At 38.8% G+C, this 23785-nt stretch overlaps 2 protein-coding genes across 10 annotated transcripts in view; one reads left to right on the forward strand and one right to left on the reverse strand.

Annotated features, from left to right (window-relative positions):
• The window catches only part of LOC113648365, a 261316-nt gene that overhangs the window by 138816 nt on the left and 98715 nt on the right, over window positions 1-23785 (reverse strand). The gene's annotated exons all lie outside the window — the stretch shown is intronic.
• LOC113659134 (carcinoembryonic antigen-related cell adhesion molecule 5-like) overlaps window positions 1-23785 on the forward strand; it is a 569148-nt gene that overhangs the window by 78301 nt on the left and 467062 nt on the right. For 2 of the 4 annotated variants that reach the window (XM_047801200.1, XM_047801202.1), the window contains exons 5-7: window positions 18670-18912; window positions 19294-19611; window positions 19987-20229. The exons of 1 other annotated variant lie outside the window; for it this stretch is intronic. In XM_047801200.1, coding sequence (XP_047657156.1) covers window positions 18670-18912; window positions 19294-19611; window positions 19987-20229 — 804 coding nt within the window. Of the gene's footprint in view, window positions 1-23; window positions 226-7086; window positions 7330-17971; window positions 18287-18669; window positions 18913-19293; window positions 19612-19986; window positions 20230-23785 lie in introns of those variants that run through there. One more of the 4 variants, XM_047801201.1, reaches the window with a different exon arrangement.

Consider the following 23785-nt stretch of genomic DNA (forward strand, 5'->3'; position numbering starts at 1 on the left):
AGGATGGGTTTGACTTAATGACCACTAGTTTCAACTTAACATATAGAAAAAACCAAAGTTCCCCAACACCAACACCACATGACTCAAGATGGCAGTTTGTTAATGATAATAAAACTATGATACTAACCAGTGCAGAGAGGAACGACTCTGGAACATACACTTTAAACATCTATGATGTAGATGGGAGAAGTAAAGGCAGTTATACTCTCCAGGTGAACATTGAAGGTAGGACCACACAACCTCTAATCACATCACACAGCACACTACAAGTTATTTCATAAATGTATAAAATATAAACATTCATCCACACTATAATCCCTCTCAAGGTTTATTTTAATATTTTATTATGTTTTTGTCCAAATGAGGAGAATTATTACAAATGGAGAAATTTACATATTAACCAAACAACATAAAACAATCTAGGCTTTTAATTTTGTTAGAAACTTACATTTTTATTTCTCACATATATATTTGAGTTTATGTTGCTGTCCTTTTGATTTCATCTTATATTTTTTGTTTGATTTTGTGTTTATTTGTTATGGCTTCTGTAGTAATTCATCCCGAGGTGTTTATCTCTAATCTACAGCTCAGGTGTCCTCAGTGAAATTGTCCTACAGCTGCTTGTTCTTCAAAGTCAGGAAAGTGTTCTGTTCTGCTGATGGAGACAACCTTCACTTCAGCTGGACTTCTGTGTCAATCACTCGGTTGGAGGACGACAACAAAACTCTCGTACTGGATAAAATACATAATAATAATGTCACCTGTCATGTAGAAAATCACATCAGTCGTGAGCACAATTCAATTAACCTCCCGACATGTATTGGTGAGTTTGTCTTTTTTCTTTTGTATTTTAATAAATTATTTAACAGTAAAAGTATTGATGAGGCATTACTGTTACTTCTCAAGCTTTCTGAGAAAAAAATTATGCAGATCAAAAAATTAGTGTGTGTGTGTGTGTGTGTGTGTGTGTGTGTGTGTGTGTGTGTGTGTGTGTGTGTGTGTGTGTGTGTGTGTGCTTCTGTGTGTCATGTTCAGTCCAACACTTCTGTACCAATATAATACCACATCTCAAAATTATAAGACAACTAGTACATATAATAAATAAAAATGAATACAATAAAACACATGCAATAAACTCAATTTTAAAAATCTTGATTTCTTATCCAAAATATAAACTTATACCTAATGATTTACAGTATTAACTACACATTACAGCTGTGTGCGTGACCTCAGAAGGTAAACGTGGTGTGAAGTTAAGAGAACACAAAGACTTGGCTTTATTACCTAGTAGATAAGATCAGAGATGAGGCATGTGTTAATGAAGTCATGTGCTACTTGTCAGGGATCAGTGCAGATCCGTCAGGGATCAGCGCAGACTTATGGCCATGTGCGTTTGTGTTTGTTTGTGTCACGTGATTGCCCCGTCTTCGTCTGCTCCTCCCGGTCATCACACCTGTTCCCCATTGTGTGTGATTGTTCCTGTCTGTATATATGTGAGCCGCGTTGCCATAGTCGGCACGGCTTCATTAATAATAATGTTAGTTCTCTGTGTAGTGTGGTTTATGTTTGTCTTCCTCATGTATTAAACCCCTTTCATTTGAAGCTATCCTGTGTACGGGTCTGTTCCGATCCACCCCCATCTCATGTCATGGCCTGAATTTCTCTTTACATATCAACACCTTAAATGACTGAAATGTTTTTGTCTTTCTTCTTGTAGACCTCATTCTAGTGATCCTGAGCTCAGTTTGTCTGATTCTCATTGTACTAGCTGTCTTAGTGTTTTCTGTCTACAAGAAGAGACAAGGCCAAAGGATCGAAGGTCAGAAGCAATCTGTGTTTTTGCAGTTTGCACAAAATCATGTCATATTTGTTGTCTGGCATTTATACAAGTTACTTATTTAAGTATTGATTTAAGTGATGATTTTATAAATTGTGCTTTATGATGATTTTGTAACAACCAATCATGTGCCAGATGTACAGGAGTTTTTAATACGGAGTTGAATAGATGTGTGTTTTGTTGACAGCCCCTTCTCAGGACAGCATGCAGCTTGTGTACGCGGAGGTCACCCACTCAGCCAGGAACAGGACAGACACAAGACCCAGCACGTGTAAGACTTCACCACACTTTAATAATATATGCACTGGATTAATCCAAATTCCTTTCATTGATTTATTACACTTTAGTATACACAAAGTTGTGATGGGTTCATTAGTACGGCCTCATAATAAAATATGGAAATGTTTAATGCTGTTTAATGTTATTATAAGTTAAAAGCCTGTTTAATACTAAGTACATTAATCAAATTGATTTCATCAGCGATTTCTGTGTGGTGTTTTGTGGTTCAGCCCCAGCGCAGAACGAGGGTGTGGAGTACGGCACGGTGGTCACATCCAATCAGAAGAAGAAAGAGGATGATGTGCAGTACGGAGAGCTGGTGTTTAACACTCCTGCACAAAAAAAGTGCAAGGTGCCCAAAGTACAAGAAGATTGTGTGTACTCAGGAGTCCAGCGCAGTTAGTGAGTGACACAATATCAGCGTGTCTAAAGATGCATCATTAACATAGTTTTATTTTTATTTAGTATTTTTTTTACACATAGCTTTGTTGCTATCATCATCCTGGTAGAGGATGTTGATGAAATTCCACCCATACAAACTAAACCCTGCTTACAGTATATATATATACTGTGTGTGTGTAAGAGAGAGAGAGAGAGAGACATTGCAGAGTTAATTTCCGCACTATATATAGCACTATATATATATATATATATATATATATATATATATATATATATATATATATATATATATATATATATATATATATGGTTCGAAGGTGGAGGAAGCAAGAAAATGTACTGCGCCACGTTAAGAAAACACAGTAGATAAGAATTTTGATGGATTTGTGGGAAAAGATAGATTAAAAAATAATGTGTGTGTTGTTAAATAGTAGAATAAAGTTAAACTAAACTCACTGTTTTGCTTCCGTTACCTTTTTTGTAGACCTTATGTTTTAGAATGCACTTTATAATCCCGTGCGCCTTATGATACACTGTGCCTTATAATACGGTGCGCCTTATGTATGGGTTAAGTACAGAAATAGACCCGTAATTGAGACTGCGCCTTATAGTGCGGAAAATACTGTACTTTAATGAAAAATACTTTATTTTATCACATATACATTACAGCACTGTGAAATTCTTTCTTCACAAATCCCAGCGTTGGAATTTGAGGTCAGAGCACAGGGTCAGTCACGATACAGCACTCTGTAGCAGGGAGGGTTAAGGGGCTTGTTTAAGGGCCCAACAGTGCCAGCGTGGCGTTTCTGGGGCTTGACCCCTAATAACCCTGAGCCTTAACCACTTGAGCTATCACAACCCTCACATCTCACACACACACACACATTATCACATCACTGACTCTGTACTCACAGCACAACAAAGATATCTTAACAAATATCTTTATTCTTGTTTAGAAATAAAGGATTAAATATAAATAAGCAGAAATATCTGTCTATGGTATATAATATTTAAAATTATAAAATGTACCTTAAATTGGGATTAATATATAAAAATAAACAAGTTTTGCTATTGTTTTTCTTGTTTTATTTTCCTACTTGTAGACACACTTATGCCATCACCATGGTCTTTAATCATATGTAAGGTTTTTGGGTTTAGATGAAAATGAAAAAGAAGAGAAAATAAAAAGGAAGTTTCTTGTTGCAGTTTTTAGTGTTGAACCCACACAGCTGCAGCTTAGTAAGCAGCTCACACACTGAGTTGCTAAATTATTTTAACACCAACATTTCAGCTTCTCTTTAAGAAAAAAGTTGTACAGAAGAAGTGTTTCATGAGGCTGTTTTGTACCTTTTTTTTTAAGTGTTAAATGACCAAAATGTTCAGCTCTAAATGAATTTTCAGTTTATGTCTAAAACTTTCAATGGAATTGATTTCAATGTCTGTAACTTGTATTTGTTAACATGATATTTAAAAAAAATATTTTGTTTATTGCCAAATAAGTTTATTTAATTATTAATGTACAGTATTATCTATCATATATAAGATTCGAGCACATTTCCATTTTATTTTCTTTGAAATAATGCCAAAAAAAGTCGTTTAGTTTGACTGTGTTCATGCGTGGGTGTGATATCGCACGTTCATGATTGAGTGTGAAATCGTGCTTTAAGAATTAACACCTGAGGTTTTACACCCCTGTTAACTCATGGGCAGAAACTTGGCTGATCTATATTGTAATAATGAATAGAGAACATATTGCTGTAACTCATATCCTTTGTTATTATATTTGCTTTTGAATAAAGAATAAAATTTTAAAGTCTCTCAGCTTGTGTTCCTGGTGAAGAGCAATTGAACTGCTTGGTTCTAAAAATAAAACAATTAAATGAAGAAATAAAAAAAGAAATGATGAATCATTGATTTTTAATCATTTTCACATTTATCTGAAACAAACATGGAAAATATCAAACTCAGGATATCAGGATTAAATGGATGGGTAATACTTACAAACAAAGGCAGATGTAAGCGCAGATTCTATTTATTATAATGTGCAAAAAGAACTAAAAGCAGGACAACTCTAAACAAAAAGATACTAGGAAGGAAAAGATTCAAACATGAGGACAAGGATGAGACACACTGTAGCATCAACAGTAACAAGACCAAGACACAATGAGAAAACAGGAACTTATAGGATGTGGCACTAAAGTGATAATCCAACACAGGAGAACGTGATCATGGGGAAATGAAACAATGATGAGACCTAATAAGGACCAGGCTGTTATGAGAGGTTTATAGACCCTGTATGACCATGTAAGTGTGAGTGAGTAAAACATTTCCTTAAACAAGACGAACAAACCACAGCGATGCTTTACCACTTTCAAGTCAAAGGCTGTAGATGGTGTATGGAACTTCCTGTTTCTCAGTAAAGTGGTATTAGTTCTGTAAAAGAAGCTCCATCTTCCTTTTGTAGTCGTTTATCACTCAGGTCCAAGATCTCCATCAAGTACAGAGAGAGGATTGTTCTCTGGACAAAATGAGAACACAGATCATTTTTGGAGTCCTGTTGATTTACACCCACGTTGTCATGGGTAAGTTTTATCCTCTAATAATGCATGATTCATTTATTTACTACATGTGCAGTTGTACAGTTTCTGCTTTATGACATGAGAAATGGTCTAAATGTAGTTTAAACCTGTGAGATCAGATATCAGTAAATCGGTCAGCTTTTAATGAACACTTCCTGCACTTCAAAAGTAGGGAATGTTATTTCTGTGAATAACTTTATCAATCAATTTATGTTTTAGGAAAAAAAATAAATAAATTCTAAGAAGTTGCCAAATTTACCTCCAGAAGCACTAAACTGTCTAAAATATATTTTAATATGTAATAAATCTGATCCTATTGTTTAACCCTGTGTCCAATTTTCTTTTCCATTAATTACATTTACATTTACAGCATGTGACAGACACACTTATCCAGAGCGATGTACAAAAGTGCTTTTAAGTCTCTAACATTGAATACATTAACTCTGGGCTGTCTGTGTCGAATGTGCTGCTTTACAGCCAGACTGGTTTGGATCTTGGAGGATGTTCTGTGAGAGTGTTACACATCATCAGTGTTAAGATGTAGATTTAAAGGAGTCTAAAGCAAGTTTTCACAGTACAGATTATGGCTGGGCGAAATGACAAAAATCTAATCACAATATACAATACAATACAAATACATAACCAAATTCAAATAGAGATAAATATTAATTTACTTTTAAACTTCGTAATTGTTTTTCTATATTTCTATAAAGCTACTATATATATATATATATATATATATATATATATATATATATATATATATATATATATATATATATATATATAAACCAGATGGTGATTTGTGACCTTTATTTCTATGATTCTTATAAAGTAAATGACAAAAAGAAAAAAGAAAACGGGTCCCTTTAAGCGCGTGCGTGTGACGTCGGTGCACGTCGGACAGCAGAAAGCACGAGGAGAAAAGTTTTGCATGTGCTGCTATACACGTGTGTTGTGTTCCGTTTGTCGGGTTTGCGCTGGATTGCGTGTCTTGTTCAATACGTGCCGAGTTCGGTGTGTGAAGGTCTTACGATGAGGTTTCATATATATTGCATCATCTATTTTCTGCAATTTTGCATTATTTGTAAAATAGTATTTGGATGATATTGGTTGAAAAATTCTACCTCAGAGAAAGGTTTTCTGAAATATCATTTATCCTTTAATCAACTGTGATGTTAGTATGATTTCCCTGCCATTTTAATTGTAAAGAAATTTTAACGACTGTGTAAATAATCACTTGTAGAAGATACTGTTTTAAAGTTTATACAGATCAGAGGTGTGTTTCAGTTTACAATAATATTAACAGAATGCTGATGATGTTTTCTTCCTCTGCAGGTTCACTGTTTCAGGATCATGTTGTCTGTAGATTTACTCAGAGTAATCAGTGTTATGTAGCTGTGGGACAACGACTGCACCTGCAAATGCCGCTGGAGGATGGGTTTGACCTAAAGACCACTGGTTTAATTTTAAGATATAGAAAAAACCAAAGTTCCCCAACACCAACACCACATCTCCCAAGATGGCAGTTTGTTAATGATAATAAAACTATGATACTAACCAGTGCAGAGAGGAACGACTCTGGAACATACACTTTAAACATCTTTGATGTAGACGGGAGAAGTAAAGGCAATTATACTCTCCAGGTGAACATTGAAGGTAGGACCACACAACCTCTAATCACATCACACAGCACACTACAAGTTATTTCATAAATGTATAAAATATAAACATTTATCCACACTATAGTCTCTCTCAAGTTTTTCTTTTATATTTTCATATTTATTTATGCAAATGAGGCTCCACCTAATTAAAAATGCAGAAATATACAGATTAACAAAAACAATTTGGGTTTTAATGTTGTTAGAAATTAATTATTTTTTGCTATATCTATAAGATTATTTAGTTTTGTTTCTGATTTGTTCTTGTATTTCTGGTTTGATAATGTGTTTAGTAATTTATTCTGAGGTGTTTCTCTCTAATCTACAGCTCAGGTGTCCTCAGTGAAAGTGTCCTACAGCTGCTTGTCCTCTGGAGTCATGAAAGTGACCTGTTCTGCTGATGGAGACAACCTTCACTTCAGCTGGACTTCTGACTTTAACACACTCCCTCAACTGGAGAACGGGACCAGCACTGTCACACTGGAACAAGACCATCAAGGAAACATCACCTGCCATGTAGAAAATCATGTCAGCCGTGACCACGATACTGCTGAACTCCACCAATGTCCTGGTGAGTCTGTCTTTTATAAAGAAGGATTTGATGAATAAAAATCCAATGCAGCAGTTTGTGAACACAGAGACAAAACAGCCAGATCCAGACACATCCTGAGGACAGCCTTGACTAATCCTGCCAGTCCTCATATACAGTCTTTAATAATCCCACCTGCTCCTTAACAAAAGTTTAAGTTTACTTTACACTCCCACAGACACTCTTGTCTAATATTTATTTTATAAATGACATGTTGACCTACAGAATAGATCCTAATGCTTAACCCTGTGCAGACTTTTCTTTTACATCATCACTGTTAACCTGTAGCTTTAAAGTTGTCTAAAGTTATCTGACAAAAATATCCAATCACAATACATAAAGACAATATGCTACTACAATACAGTATGGTTCTACAACATTCAATATATATTTTATTGGAAATTTTGGGCAAAAGGTGCATCATCTATATTGTCATTTTTCATGTTTTATATATACAGTATACATTATATATTATATTATAATATATAATATAACGCTTTGTATTTTTTATATAAGTAAATTCGAGTCTATGGATGATTTTGGTGAAAAATTCTAATTTAATGCTGAACAGAATTTTAAATATTTATTTATTGCTTAATCACTGATGCCATTTTTTCCAAATAAAATCCAGCAAACAAGTAAATCAGTTGGAGAAGATAAACACAGAGTTTTGAAGTTTATACAGATCAGAGGTGTGTTTCAGTTTACAATAATATTAACAGAATGCTGATGATTTTTTTCTTCCTCTGCAGGTTCACTGTTTCAGGATCATGTCTGTAGATTTAATCAGATTAAACCGTGTTATGTAGCTGTGGGACAACGACTGTACCTGCAAATGCCGCTGGAGGATGGGTTTGAACTAAAGACACCTAGTTTCAACTTAACATATAGAAAAAAACAAAGTTCCCCAACACCAACACCACGTGACTCAAGATGGCAGTTTGTTAATGATAATAAAACTATGATACTAACCAGTGCAGAGAGGAACGACTCTGGAACATACACTTTATACATCATTGATGTAGACGGGAGAAGTAAAGGCAGTTATACTCTCCAGGTGAACATTGAAGGTAGGACCACACAACCTCTAATCACATCACACAGCATTTTATAAATGTATAAAATATAAACATTCATCCACACTATAGTCTATCAAGATTTTGTTTCATATTTTAATATTTATGTAAATGAGGCTCCAGCTATTTAAGAAATGCAGACATGTACATACTTAATATCACAAAAAAAAAAAAAATCCAGTATTTTTGGTTAGAATTTAAAACTTTAACAGACAGTAAAGAAGCTCTCAAGATAAAGTAATTGTTCCACTACTACTTTCTGATTTGAGATTATCTTCATGTGTTTCTGATTTGTTCTTGTATTTCTGCTTTGATAATGTGTTTTGTAATTTATTCTGAGGTGTTTATCTCTGTCACAACCGGCTCAAGTCATAACAAAAAAGGGAGGACGCAATGAAAACCAAAATACCATTTTTTCTTTTGTTTAAAATGTGAATAATTAGTCTGAGCTTTGACAGAATGTTTTTTTTAGCAGTTTAAACGTGATCGTGTATTGGAGAACACAAATGGACAACAATACTTACAAAATAAGGAAGAACAAAACAGAAAACAACCCCAAACAGAACCCAAGCAGAAAAATCCCCCTAAACACAATCAACACCAAACTTAAATAAGGAGAAATAACAAGCAACAGGTGCACACGATTTAGCAGCACAGTTCCACCCACTGGCCGGCCGTAGCGGGGAAGCAGGAGACCCGTCAGATTTGGGCTTTGTAAGGAGCGCAAAAATGTTAATGGGTTATGGTCAGTATAGACGACCAAAGGTCCCTCCGTCGCCCCAACATACACATCAAAGTGTTGCAATGCCCATATTAAAGCCAATGCTTCTTTCTCAATTACAGAATAATTTAACTGATATAAATCACATTTCCAGGAAAAGAAAGCCACTGGATGGTCAATACCTTCCTCGGATTTCTGTATCAAAACTGCACCTGTGCCTATGTTATTTGCATCTACTTGTAATTGAAAAGTCTGGTCAAATTTCGGAGCCGCCAAAACTGGAGCTTCTGTTAACAACAAATATGATTCCAATGGAGCTTCACGGTTCCACGCAACAAATTTGTTAAAGGCGCAGCCATCACAGAGAAATTCCGACAGAAACAACGGTAAAATCCCACCATTCCCAAAAAATGCATTAATTCCTTTTTGGCAGTTGGATTAGGATAATTTTGGTTTGGTAACCGCATTTACCTTTCGATAATCTGTGCAGAACCTAAAAGAGCCATCAGATTTACTCACCAGCAGTGACGGGGATGCCCAGCTAGAAAATGAGGGTTCTGTGATACCATTTTTAAGCATGTAGTCAATTTCAGCATCCAAATGTTTTTTCTTATTTGCTGAAACACGATAATAATGCTGACGAATAGGTGCAGAATCCCCGACATCAATATTATGCTCCATTAAATGAGTACATGATGGAATATCTGAAATCGTACTCCGAAATTAAATTAATCAAATCAGCACGCTGCTCCTCCACCAAATAATTGAGCCGATCACATACTGTTTTAAGAGCCTCTGAGTTTTGCAAACGGCCTTGTAGGACCAAATCACCAGTATAAAACTCTTCAGAGGGAGTTACATCAGCAACTGCAACCATTCCTGTCAAAAGGACAGGTTTAATATCAGACGCAATCATTTTGTTCGTGTCACTATCAATAAGAGCAGCCTCCTTACATGCATAATAGGATTTTAGCAAGTTTATGTGACATACTCTGGTTTTCTTATTTTGATCTGGAGTTTCGATCAAATAATTAAGATCTGATATTTGACGAGTGTAACGGTGTAAGGTCCAGCAAATTTAGCCTGAAAAGGCGATCCAACAATGCCAGTACTCGATCACCTTGTTGACTTCTGCACGACGATCAAAGAAGCTCTTCATCCGGTCCTGAGCCTTACTTAAATGTGCTTTTGCTATTTGACCAACCACAAAAATTTTCCTACGAAAATCGCTAACATAAGTCAGAACATTCTTCGGCGGATCAGATTTTTTCCAGTCATCAGCCAAAACATCCAAAGGGCCTTGTATATCATGGCCAAAAACAAGCTCGTTCAGACTAAAACCTGTACTCTCCTGTGAAGCCTCACGAGCAGCCATCAGCATTCAGGGTAAACCAGCTTCCCAGTCTTTCCCCATCTGAGTACAATACGATCGTTGTAAAGATTTCAATGTTTGGTGAAATCTTTCTAGAGCTCCCTGGCTCTGTGCATGGTAGGCACTGGAAAGCTTATGTTTATTGTGAAGTTGTTTTAATATTTGACCAAACATATTAGATGTAAAATTATTACCTTGGTCCGATTGAATAACTCGTGGTATTCCAAAGACAAAAATAAACTCAGTAAGTGCTTTCAAGACATTTTTCGCAGTAATAGAACGAAGCGGGTAAGCAGACGGATAACGTGTTACCTGACACATAACCGTAAATAAGTACTCGCTGCCTGATTTTGACTTTGGCAAAGGGCCAACACAGTCCACTATCAAATACTCAAAAGGTTGACTTATCACAGGGATTGGATTAAAGGGGTGCTGATTTTATCGCCTGGTTAGGTTTTCCCGGTAGTTGGCAAGTATGACACGACTTAATGTAACTAGAAACATCCCGCTTTAATTTTGGCCAAAAAAACCTTATTAAGAGAGAGAAAGTTGCTTTTAATAGGGTTTTTTTGGCCAAAAATTGTACTCGTCTCCTTTGGACTGTCACATTTATCAACCGTTTGATTCTTTGACATAGCCCGTGTTACTGCACAGGACGGCAAAACCGTGGTAATGAAAAACGGAAAAAACCTTCATTCTTCGATTCATGAATTATTGGAGACGGAGTCACCACCAAGTTTGACAAACAATCTTTCCAAACACGGTTTCCAGCCAAATCATTCCCTAGCATAACCTGTATTCCCTCAACAGGCAAACAAGGACGAACACCAATTACCACTTCACCCTGAATTAAATCAGACTGCAGAAAAAGTCGATGGAGAGGAACATTTTTTGCTCATGGGAATGAGACAAGGCTGAAACGGCTAAAGCAACAACCTAAGCAACAGGTTTCACAGGCGGAAATTTTGAGTTTGTTTTGGACGTTTCTCTCATTTTTAACATCGGACACTCAGTTTTCCAATGACCAAATGTATGACAAATATTACACACATTTTTATCTTGGCCTCTAACAAAATCACGCCGAAATTTACCAGGCTGAGTGGATTTACGCCACGGTTCGTTCCGACTAGGACCTCCATACATCTTATTTGCCGAAGTTTTATGAATTAACGAAAATTCATCGGCTGAAACAGCTGCTTCATACGCAGTGAGAGAAAGTCGCTACAAGAGAAATACAATTTTTGAATTGTTCAAGTAAAATCGAATCCTTTAAGTCGTCTAGTGTTTCAATCTCAGAAGCCGTACACCAGCGATTAAAGTACATTGAAATGTCACGTAGAAACTCAACATGTGTCTGTTTCTCACCTTTTCTCCAAAACCCAAATTTTTGCCTGTATGCCTCAGGAACTAATTCATAGGATTTTAAAACTGTGGTCTTTACAGTCTGATACTTTGCTGCATCCTCTGTACTAAGAGAGGAGTACGCTTCTTGAGCCCTACCCATAAAAACACATAGTAACATCAAAGTACGTTGGTCATCTGGCCAATTTCTTGCCTCAGCAACGCATTCAAATAATACAAAAAAACGTTCCACATCCTTTTCATCAAACTTCGGAATCAGTCTCGAATTACTCACAACATCAAAGTTACGCAAACCATGCTTACTTCCTGACCCATTTGTGCCAGGAATTCTTCCATCTCTTATCAAATCCAAGCGATAACGTTCAAGTTCTAATTGTTGTTGTTGCACTTGTGGGGCCGATCTCCTGTGGGCCCACCACCTGCAGGAGAAACCGTAAGGGGCTGGTGCAATGTGGATTGGGTGGCAGTCGAAGGCGGGAGCCTCGGCGACCCAATCTCCGGACACGGAATCTGACTCTAGGGACATGGAATGTCACCTCGCTGGGGGGGAAGGAGCCTGAGCTGGTGCGAGAGGTTGAGAGATACCGACTAGAGATAGTTGGGCTCGCCTCCACGCACAGCTTGGGCTCTGGAACCCAACTCCTCGAGAGAGGCTGGACTCTCTACTACTCTGGAGTTGCCCGCGGTGAGAGGCGGCGGGCTGGTGTGGGCTTGCTCATAGCCCCCCAGCTCAGCAGCCATGTGTTGGAGTTCACCCCGGTGAACGAGAGGGTCGTTTCCCTGCGCCTTCGGGTCGGGGAGAGGTCTCTCACTGTTATTTGTGCTTATGGGCCAAATGGCAGTGTAGAGTACCCGACCTTCTTGGCATCTCTGGGATGGGTGCTAGAAAGTGCCCCGACTGGGGACTCCGTCGTTCTACTAGGGGACTTCAACGCTCACGTGGGCAGCGACAGTGACACCTGGAGGGGCGTGATTGGGAGGAACGGCCCCCCCGAACTGAACCCGAGTGGTGTTCTGTTATTGGACTTCTGTGCTAGTCACAGTTTGTTCATAACAAACACCATGTTCAAGCATAAGGGTGTCCATCAGTACACATGGCACCAGGACACCCTAGGTCGGAAGTCGATGATCGACTTTGTGGTTGTTTCATCTGACCTCCGGCCGTATGTCTTGGACACTCGGGTAAAGAGAGGGGCGGAGCTGTCAACTGATCACCACCTGGTGGTGAGTTGGGTCCGATGGCAGGGGAGGAAGTTGGACAGACTTGGCAGACCCAAACGTACTGTGAGGGTCCGTTGGGAACGTTTGGCACAGAGTCTCCTGTCAGAGAGATCTTCAACTCTCACCTCCGGCAGAGCTTCAACCAGATCCCGAGGGAGGTTGAGACATTGAGTCCGAGTGGACCATGTTCTCCACCTCCATTGTTGATGCAGCCGCACGGAGCTGTGGCCGTAAGGTCTCCGGTGCCTGTCGTGGCGGCAATCCCCGAACCCGGTGGTGGACCCCGGAAGTAAGGGATGCTGTCAAGCTGAAGAAGGAGTCCTATCGAGCCTGGTTGGCTCGGGGGACTCCGGAGGCAGCTGATAGTTACCGGAGGGCCAAGCGAGCTTCAGCCCGGGTGGTTGCAGAGGCAAAAACTCGGGTCTGGGAGGAGTTCGGTGAGGCCATGGAGAAGGACTATCGGTTGGCCTCAAAGAAATTCTGGCAAACCGTCCGGCATCTCAGGAGGGGGAAGCAGTGCCCCGCTCACACTGTTTACAGTGGGAGTGGGAATCTGCTGACTTCGACTGGTGACATCCTCAGACGGTGGAAGGAGTACTTCGAGGATCTCCTCAACCCCACCAACATGTCTTCCATTGAGGAAGCAGAGGCGGAGGGCTCGGTAGTGGACTCGTCGATCCCCAAAGCTGAGGTCACTGAGGTAGTTGAGAAGCTCCTCAGTGGCAAGGCACCGGGGCTGGATGAGATCCGCCCTGAGTACCTTAAGTCTCTGGATGTTGTGGGGCTGTCTTGGCTGACACGCCTCTGCAACATCGCGTGGTGGTTGGGGACAGTGCCTCTGGACTGGCAGACTGGGGTGGTGGTCCCTCTGTTTAAGAAGGGGGACCGGAGGGTGTGTTCCAACTATAGGGGGATCACACTCCTCAGCCTCCCCGGAAAAGTCTATGCCAGGGTACTGGAGAGGAGAATTCGGCCGATAGTCGAACCTTGGATTCAGGAGGAACAATGCGGGTTTCGTCCTGGTCGTGGAACACTGGACCATCTCTATACCCTCACCAGGTTGCTGGAGGGTTCATGGGAGTTTGCCCAACCAGTCCACATGTGTTTTGTGGATCTGGAGAAGGCATTTGACTGTGTCCCTCGTGATGGCCTGTGGGGGGTGCTCTGGGAGTATGGGGTCCGGGGCCCTCTGTTAAGGGCTGTCCGGTCCCTTTATGACCAGAGCAGGAGTTTGGTTCGCATTGCCGGGTGTAAGTCAGACTTGTTCCCGGTGCATGTTGGACTCCGGCAGGGCTGCCCTTTGTCACCGGTCCTGTTCATTATTTATATGGACAGGATTTCTAGGCGCAGTCGGGGGCCGGAGGGAGTCACTTTTGGGGACCACAGGATTTCGTCTCTGCTTTTTGCAGATGATGTTGTCCTGTTGGCTTCTTCAAATCAGGACCTTCAGCATGCACTGGGACGGTTTGCAGCCGAGTGTGAAGCGGCGGGGATGAGAATCAGCACCTCCAAGTTCGAGGCCATGGTTCTCAGCCGGAAAAGGGTGGCTTGCCCTCTTCAGGTTGGTGGAGAGTTCCTGCCTCAAGTGGAGGAGTTTAAGTATCTTGGGGTCCTGTTCACGAGTGAGGGAAGGATGGAGCGGGAGATCGACAGGCGGATCGGTGTATCTTCCGCAGTGATGCGGTCGATATACCGATCTGTTGTGGTGAAGAGAGAGCTGAGCCGCAAGGCGAAGCTCTCTATTTACCAGTCGATCTACGTTCCTACCCTCACCTATGGCCATGAGCTTTGGGTCATGACCGAAAGGACAAGATCCCGGATACAGGCGGCCGAAATGAGTTTCCTCCGCAGAGTGGCTGGGCGCACCCTTAGAGATAGGGTGAGGAGCTCAGTCACTCGGGAGGAGCTCAGAGTAGAGCCGCTGCTCCTCCACATTGAGAGGGGTCAGCTGAGGTGGCTCGGGCATCTGTTTCGGATGCCTCCTGGACGCCTCCCTGGGGAGGTGTTCCGGGCATGTCCAACCGGGAGGAGGCCCCGGGGAAGACCTAGGACACGCTGGAGGGACTATGTCTCTCGGCTGGCCTGGGAACGCCTCGGTATTCCCCCGGAAGAGCTGGAGGAAGTGTCTGGGGAGAGGGAAGTCTGGGCATCCCTGCTTAGACTGCTGCCCCCGCGACCCGGCCCCGGATAAGCGGTAGAAAATGGATGGATGGATGGATGGACGTCAAATGAGACATCGTCAATGTAACATTAACAACAGGTTTTGGCTGCGACTTTAACACATCACGTTCATTCAGCTCGGATTTTATGACAGTCTTAATTGTATCTTTTAAACGCTTATCTTGGACAGATAACGTAATTTCTTAATGATTTGGTCTGACAGAGTTTTAATAAACTCCTCGACAGAAGCCATAACAAAACTAGGTAAGCCTATGACAAAAATCTAATAACAATATACAATACAATACAAATACATAACCAAATTCATATAGAGATAAATATTAATTTCATTTTAAACTTCGTAATTGTCTTTCTATATTTCTATAAAGCTACTATATATATATATATATATATATATATATATATATATATATATATATATATATATATATATATATATATATATATAAACCAGATGGTGATTTGTGACCTTTATTTCTATGATTCTTATAAAGTATATTACAAAAAGAAAAAAGAAAACGGGTCCCTTTAAGCGCGTGCGTGTGACGTCGGTGCACGTCGGACAGCAGAAAGCACGAGGAGAAAAGTTTTGCATGTGCTGCTATACACGTGTGTTGTGTTCCGTTTGTCGGGTTTGCGCTGGATTGCGTGTCTTGTTCAATACGTGCCGAGTTCGTGTATCATCTATTTTATGCAATTTTGCATGATTTGTAAAATAGTTTTTGGATGATTTTGGTGGAAAAATTCTACATCAGAGAATGACTTAAATAACACTTTGCTGTAATATAATTTATCCTTTAATCAACTGTGATGTTAGAATGATTTCACTGCCATTTTAATCACAAATAAAGTTTAACTACTAAGCAAATAATCACTTGGAGAAGATGCTGTTTTGAAGTTTACACAGATCAGCAGTGTGTTTCAGTTTGCAATAATATTAACAGAATGCTGATGATTTTTTCTTCCTCTGCAGGTTCACTGTTTCAGGATCATGTTATGTGTAGATTTAATCAGATTAAACCATGTTATGTGGTACAACGACTGCATCTGCAAATGCCGCTGGAGGATGGGCTTGATCTAAAGACACCTAGTTTAATTTTAACATATAGAAAAAAAAACAAAGTTCCCCACCAACACCAGATCTTAAGAGATGGCAGTTTGTTAATTATAATAAAACAATGATACTAACCAGTGCAGAGAGGAACGACTCTGGAACATACATTTTAAACATGTTTGATGAGACCTAAAAAGTACCAGGCTCTTATGAGAGGTTTATAGACCCTGTATGACCATGTAAGTATAAGTGAGAAAAATATTTCATTAGACAAGACGAACAAACCACAGGCTTGCTTTATCACTTTCAAGTCAAGGGGTGTAGATGTTGTATGGAACTTCCTGTTTCTCAAAAAAGTATTATTAGTTCTGTAAAATAAGCTTCATCTTGCTTTTGTAGTCGTTCATCACTCAGGTCCAAGATCTCCATCAAGTACAGAGAGAGGATTGTTCTCTGGGCAAAATGAGAATACAGGTCATTTTTGGAGTCCTGTTGATTTACACCCACGTTGTCATGGGTAAGTTTTATCCTCTAATAATGCATGATTCATTTATTTACTACATGTGCAGTTGTACAGCTTCAGCTTTATGAAATGAGAAATGGTCTAAATGTAGTTTAAACCTGTGAGATCAGATATCAGTAAATCGGTCAGCTTTTAACTTCAAAAGAATTTTTTTTTTCTGTGAATAACTTTTCTGTTGTAGGAAAAAATAAATAAATTCTAAGAAATTGAAGACTTCCAAAGGCACTAAACTGTCTAAAATATATTTTAATATATAATAATTCTGATCCTATTGTTTAACCCTGTGGCCAATTTTCTTTTCCATTAATTACATTTACATTTACAGCATGTGACAGACACACTTATCCTGAGCGATGTACAAAAGTGCTTTTAAGTCTCTAACATTGAATACATTAACTCTGGGCTGTCTGTGTCGAATGTGCTGCTTTACAGCCAGACTGGTTTGGATCTTGGAGGATGTTCTGTGAGAGTGTTACACATCATCAGTGTTAAGATGTAAATTTAAAGGAGTCTAAATCAAGTAAAGTTTTCACAGTACAACTTATGGCTGGGCGAAATGACAAAAATCTAATCACAATATGTAATGCAAATACATAACCACAACCAAATAGAGATAAATATTAATTTACTTTTAAACTAAATTTCTATAAAGCTCCTTTCAGAAAATGTCCAACGATGAAAGCGCAATACAAATACATTTGAAAAAAATAGAAAATGTGCTACTATAAAAATATTCTACAACATCCCAGGAATATGCACACTTTTTTTTTACTTTATCGAACAAGCTTCCCAAAACACAATACTACACTCACTAAGGGTGTGGCTTACACTCGCCATGAGCTCTCTCTCTCTCTCTCTCTCTCTCTCTCTCTCTCTCTCTCTCTCTCTCTCTCTCTCTCTCTCTCTCTCTCTCTACCGGGAATGCAAGTTGGATTACTTGTCAAAATAAAAGTATTACTTAAGATTCACTTAAGATTATATAAAAGTATATACCTATTACATATGTAAATAATCACTTGGAGAAGATACTGTTTTAAAGTTTATACAGATCAGAGGTGTGTTTCAGTTTACAATAATATTAACAGAATGCTGATGATTTTTTCTTCCTCTGCAGGTTCACAGTTTCAAGATCATGTCTGTAGATTTAATCAGATTAAACCATGTTATGTAGCTGTGGGACAACGACTGTACCTGCAAATGCCGCTGGAGGATGGACTTGACCTAAATACGCCTAGTCTCAATTTACCATATATAAAAACCCAAAGTTCCCCACCAACACCACGTCTCGCAATATGGCAGTTTGTTAATGATAATAAAACTATTATACTAACCAGTGCAGAGAGGAACGACTCTGGAACATACACTTTAAACATCTTTGATGGATACGGGAGAAGTAAAGGCAGTTATACTCTCCAGGTGAACATTGAAGGTAGGACCACACAACCTCTAATCACATCACACAGCACACTACAAGTTATTTCATGAATGTATGAAATATAAACATTCATCCACACTATTGTCGCTCTCAAGATTTTGTTGTATATTTTCATATTTATGTATGTAAATGAGGCTCCAGCTAATTAAAAAATGCAGAAATGTACATATTTAAAATCACAAAAAAAAAAAATGCAGGATTTTTGGTTAGAATTTAAAACTTTAACAGACAGTAAAGAAGCTCTTAAGATAAAGTCATTGTTCCTCTACTTCTTTCTGATTTGAGGTTATGTTGCTGTGTTTCTGATTTGTTCTTGTATTTCTGGTTTGCTAATGTGTTTAGTAATTTATTCTGAGGTGTTTATCTCTAATCTACAGCTCAGGTGTCCTCGGTGAAAGTGTCCTACAGCTGTTTGTCCTCTGGAGTCATGAAAGTGACCTGTTCTGCTGATGGAGACAACCTTCACTTCAGCTGGACTTCTGACTTTAACACACTCCCTCAACTGGAGAACGGGACCAGCACTGTTACACTGGAACAAGACCATCAAGGAAACATCACCTGCCATGTAGAAAATCATGTCAGCCGTGACCACGATACTGCTGAACTCCACCAATGTCCTGGTGAGTCTGTCTTTTATAAAGAAGGATTTGATGAAGGATATAATATAATATAATATAATATAATATAATATAATATAATATAATATAATATAATATAAAATGCTTTGTATTTTGTATATAACTAAATTCTAGTCTTTAGATGATTTTGGTGAATAATGCTAATTTAATGGTGAACAGAATTTTAAATAAAAGCCAAAAGTTTGCTGAAATATTTATTTATCGCTTAATCACTGATGCCATTTTTTTTTACAAATAAAATCAAGCAAACAAGTAAATCAGTTGCAGAAGATAAACAGAGTTTTGAAGTTTACACAGATCAGAGATGTGTTTCAGTTTACAATAATATTAACAGAATGCTGATGATTTTTTCTTCCTCTGCAGGTTCACTGTTTCAGGATCATGATCTCTGTAGATTTACTCAGAGGAATCCGTGTCATGTAGCTGTGGGACAGCGACTGCACCTGCAAATGCCCTGGGAGGATGGGTTTGACCTACAGACCACTAGTTTAATTTTAAGATATAGAAAAACCCAAAGTTCCCCACCAACACCACGTCTCCCAAGATGGCAGTTTGTTAATGATAATAAAACTATGATACTAACCAGTGCAGAGAGAAGCGACTCTGGAACATACACTTTAAACATCTTTGATGTAGATGGGAGAAGTAAAGGCAGTTATACTCTCCAGGTGAACATTGAAGGTAGGACCACACAACCTCTAATCACATCACACAGCACACTACAAGTTATTTTATAAATGTGTAAAATATAAACATTCATCCACACTATAGTCTGTCTCAAGATTTTATATTATGTTTTCATATTTATTTATGCAAATGAGGTTCCATCTAATTAAAAATGCAGATATGTTCATGTGTACTTTAACAAAAATCCAGGATTTTTGGATAGAATTTAAAACTTTATCAGACAATAAAGAAACTCTCAAGATAAAGTAATTGTCCCTCTACTTCTTTCTGATTTGAGATTATCTTCATGTGTTTCTGATTTGTTCTTGTATTTCTGGTTTGATAATGTGTTTAGTAATTTATTCTGAGGTGTTTATCTCTAATCTACAGCTCAGGTGTCCTCAGTGAAAGTGTCCTACAGCTGCTTGTTCTCTGAGGTCTGGAAAGTGTTCTGCTCTGCTGTTGGAGACAACCTTCACTTCAGCTGGACTTCTGACTTTAACACACTCCCTCAACTGGAGAACGGGACCAGCACTGTCACACTGGAACAAGACCATCAAGGAAACATCACCTGCCATGTAGAAAATCATGTCAGCCGTGACCACGATACTGCTGAACTCCACCAATGTCCTGGTGAGTCTGTCTTTTATAAAGAATAGAATAGGGCATAGAAGCCTTTATTATCGCCACATATACATTACAGCACAGTGGAATACTTTTCTTCACATAGCCCAACTGAGGAGGTTGGGGTCAGAGTGCAGGGGCAGCTATGCTACAGCACCCCTGGAGCAGGGAAGGTTGATGGCCTTGCTCAAGGGCCCAGCAGTGGCAGCTTGGCTGTGCTGGGCCTTGTACTCCGATCCTCCTATCAACAACCCAGAGCCTTAAACAGTTGAGACCCCACTGCCCCTGGCAAGAATGATTTGATGAACAAAATTCCAATGCAGCAGTTTATAAACACAGATCCCAGAAACATCCTGAGGACAGCCTTGACTAATCCTGCCTGTAATAAAGTCTTAAATAATCCCACCTGCTCCTTCATAATATTTGATTTCTCTTTGTTGCTTCTCTATGAGGTTTAACTCCCACTTTTAACAGACACTACTGAGTAATTCTCTTTACTCATCCACAGATATTAGTGATTAACCCCACACACTCACACAGACACTCGTGATTAACCCCACACACTCACACAGACATTAGTCATTAACCCCACACACTCACACAGACTTTAGTGATTAACCCCACACACTCACACAGACATTAGTGATTAACCCCACACACTCACACAGACATTAGTGATTAACCCCACGCACTCACACAGACATTAGTGATTAACCCCACACACTCACACAGACATTAGTGATTAACCCCACACACTCACACAGACATTAGAGATTAACCCCACACACTCACACAGACATTAGCGATTAACCCCACACATTCACACCAACATTTTGGACTAATCCCACTCACAAACATCTCATCAGTCATCTTTTACTGAATGCTCAAACATGTAAAATATATAGTTTTTATCATTGAATGCCTTCATCAGTCAAACAATATTTGGGTAGACAAATCTTTATCACTGATGCCGTTATCTGTATTGATTATTTTTTCTATATTCAATTAAAATAAGAAAAGCAACTGAGAAAATAAAAACAGACAGGTTTGAAGTTTACACAGATCAGTGGTGTGTTTCAGTTTGCAATAATATTAACAGAATGCTGATGAATGTTTATTTTTTATACATTTATAAAATAACTTGTAATGTACATATTAACCAAACAACATAAAACAATCTAGGCTTTTAATGTTGTTAGACACGTACATGTTTATTTCTCACATATATATTTGAGTGATTGTTGCAGTTTTTTTTATCTCCTCTGATAATTTTTGGTTTAATTATGTGTTTGATTGTTATGGCTTCTTACTTTCCTGCACTGTCCACTTTATTAGAAACACCTGTAGACATTCATGACTTTATCTAATCAGCCAGTCATGTGTTTGATTTCTTTGACTTTTGTTGTTGCATTGTTGATGGTACCAGATGAGCTGCATAAACTGCAGATCTTGTGGGAATTTTACATACAACAGTCTCTACGTCTCTCATAAAGGTGTAAAAACAATGTTTCAACCCAACATTCATGCCATGGATAAAGTCATAGAGATCAATAGATGAACATTAAGAGATGTTCTTTACCTGGTGCGCTGCTGACACATAGTATTTCCAGGTGTTCCTATTAAAGTGGGTTGTGTTTTTTTTTTTTATGTTGGTTTTGTAGAAGCCAACATTCTGTTTTCCTATTTAAGCTTAGACAAAAATTTATCAAGAGTAACTCCTGGTAGGGCTTTCGAGCCACATGCACCAAATTTGGATATGTTGTAGACCCTGGTCTGATGTTTGTTGATATTACTTTTCTAAGTGATCTGAGTTCCGGTACTTCCGGTACCGGGTCTCAAATTGGCCTTTTTTCCCATAGACTACCATTATAAACTTTGGAGATTTATAACTCGGCAAGCTTTCGAACTATCTACACCAAACTCGACCGGCTCCTTTAGTGTGATACTCTGAACAAAGTTTTAAATTGGTGTATCGACTGGCCTTTCGGTTGTGCCGCAGCCCCGCTCCCAAAATATGCAAAATCAAAAAACCTTTTTACAACATGGACATGTGACATATCAAAACACTCAGAACAATGAGGGGAACTTCCTCACGGGTATTCTGATGACATCACCTGACGTCACGTGAAAATATTTTGCACAACATGGGCATGTGATATATCAAAACACTCAGACCAATGAGGGGAACATCTTCAGGAGTATTCGGATGATGTCGCATGCTCGTCTCCACTTGCCTCCAAATGTTTTTGCACCCTATCTTTCTGTCCACTTGCCTCCAAAAGAAACACTGACCCTTTTTCCACTCGCCTCCAAAAAGCACCGGGCTTTGTAAATACTTGCACCGTCAAAGCCAACATCAAAGTTTCTTGCGACGAACTTTTACAAATCTAGTTAGCCCATGCTGTCTGTGTTGATTTTACTTGATCTGCTTAAAATGAGCAGTAACAAATGAATCTAATACTGTAAAACCTTTAATAATAAATATCACTAACACTATTGTGCAGTGATTCTTACTTCCCTGCACCATCCACTTTATTAGAAACACCTGTAGACATTCATGAAGTTATCTAATCAGCCAATCATGTGTTTGATATCTTTGACTTTTATTGTTGCGTTAAAAGTAGTTAGACAATAGTGTGGATGAATATGTATATTTTATACATTTATGAAATAACTTGTAGTGTGCTGTGTGATGTGATTAGAGGTTGTGTGGTCCTACCTTCAATGTTCACCTGGAGAGTAGAATTGCCTTTACTTCTCCCGTCTACATCAAAGATGACTAATGTGTATGTTCTAGACTCGCTCCTCTCTGCACTGGTTAGTATCATAGTTTTATTATCATTAACAAACTGCCATTTTGAGAGACGTGGTGTTGGTGGGGAACTTTGGGTTTTTCTATATCTTAACGGACCAGTGGCATTAACTGCAGATCTTGATGGGAATTTTACATACAACAGTCTCTAAGTCTCTCATCAAGGTGTAAAAACAATGCCATGGTTAAATTCATAAAGACCAATAAGTAAACATTAAGAGATATTCTTTACCTGCTGTGCTGCTGACACATATTTCCAGGTGTTCCTAATAAATTGGACATTGTGTTAATTAGCCCATGCTGTCTGTGTTGATTTTACTTCATGGTCTACTTTACAGTATATGAGCAGTTGTGCTATCTCTCTCTCTCTCTCTCTCTCTCTCTCTCTCTCTCAGATTTCATGATTGTGTTTGTGCTTGTGTGGCTCTTTGAGGTCATCATCCTGCTGTCTGTGTTAGTGGGCACACTGTACATTTACCCCAGACTCTCCAGGAAACAGAGGACACCAGAGAGTAAGACTTTAATACTTGTTTGCTTGGAAAATCAACATATTACCAAAGTCCTTATTTGAATTTAAAGTATTTGTAAATATGTAAAAACAGAAGACCAGGGACAACTAGAAAATGTCTAAATGAATGTCTGAATGTCTAAAACTGATGTATTGTCTAAAGCTGATCAACTGAGCTTTATTTTTTCCATCAGAAAAGCCAGGACCAGGAAGCTCTGTAACCCTGAACAAGGATTAGAAGAGGC

The sequence above is a fragment of the Tachysurus fulvidraco genome, chromosome 15 (genome assembly GCF_022655615.1).
Source record: "Tachysurus fulvidraco isolate hzauxx_2018 chromosome 15, HZAU_PFXX_2.0, whole genome shotgun sequence".
Taxonomy (NCBI): Eukaryota; Metazoa; Chordata; class Actinopteri; order Siluriformes; family Bagridae; genus Tachysurus; species Tachysurus fulvidraco.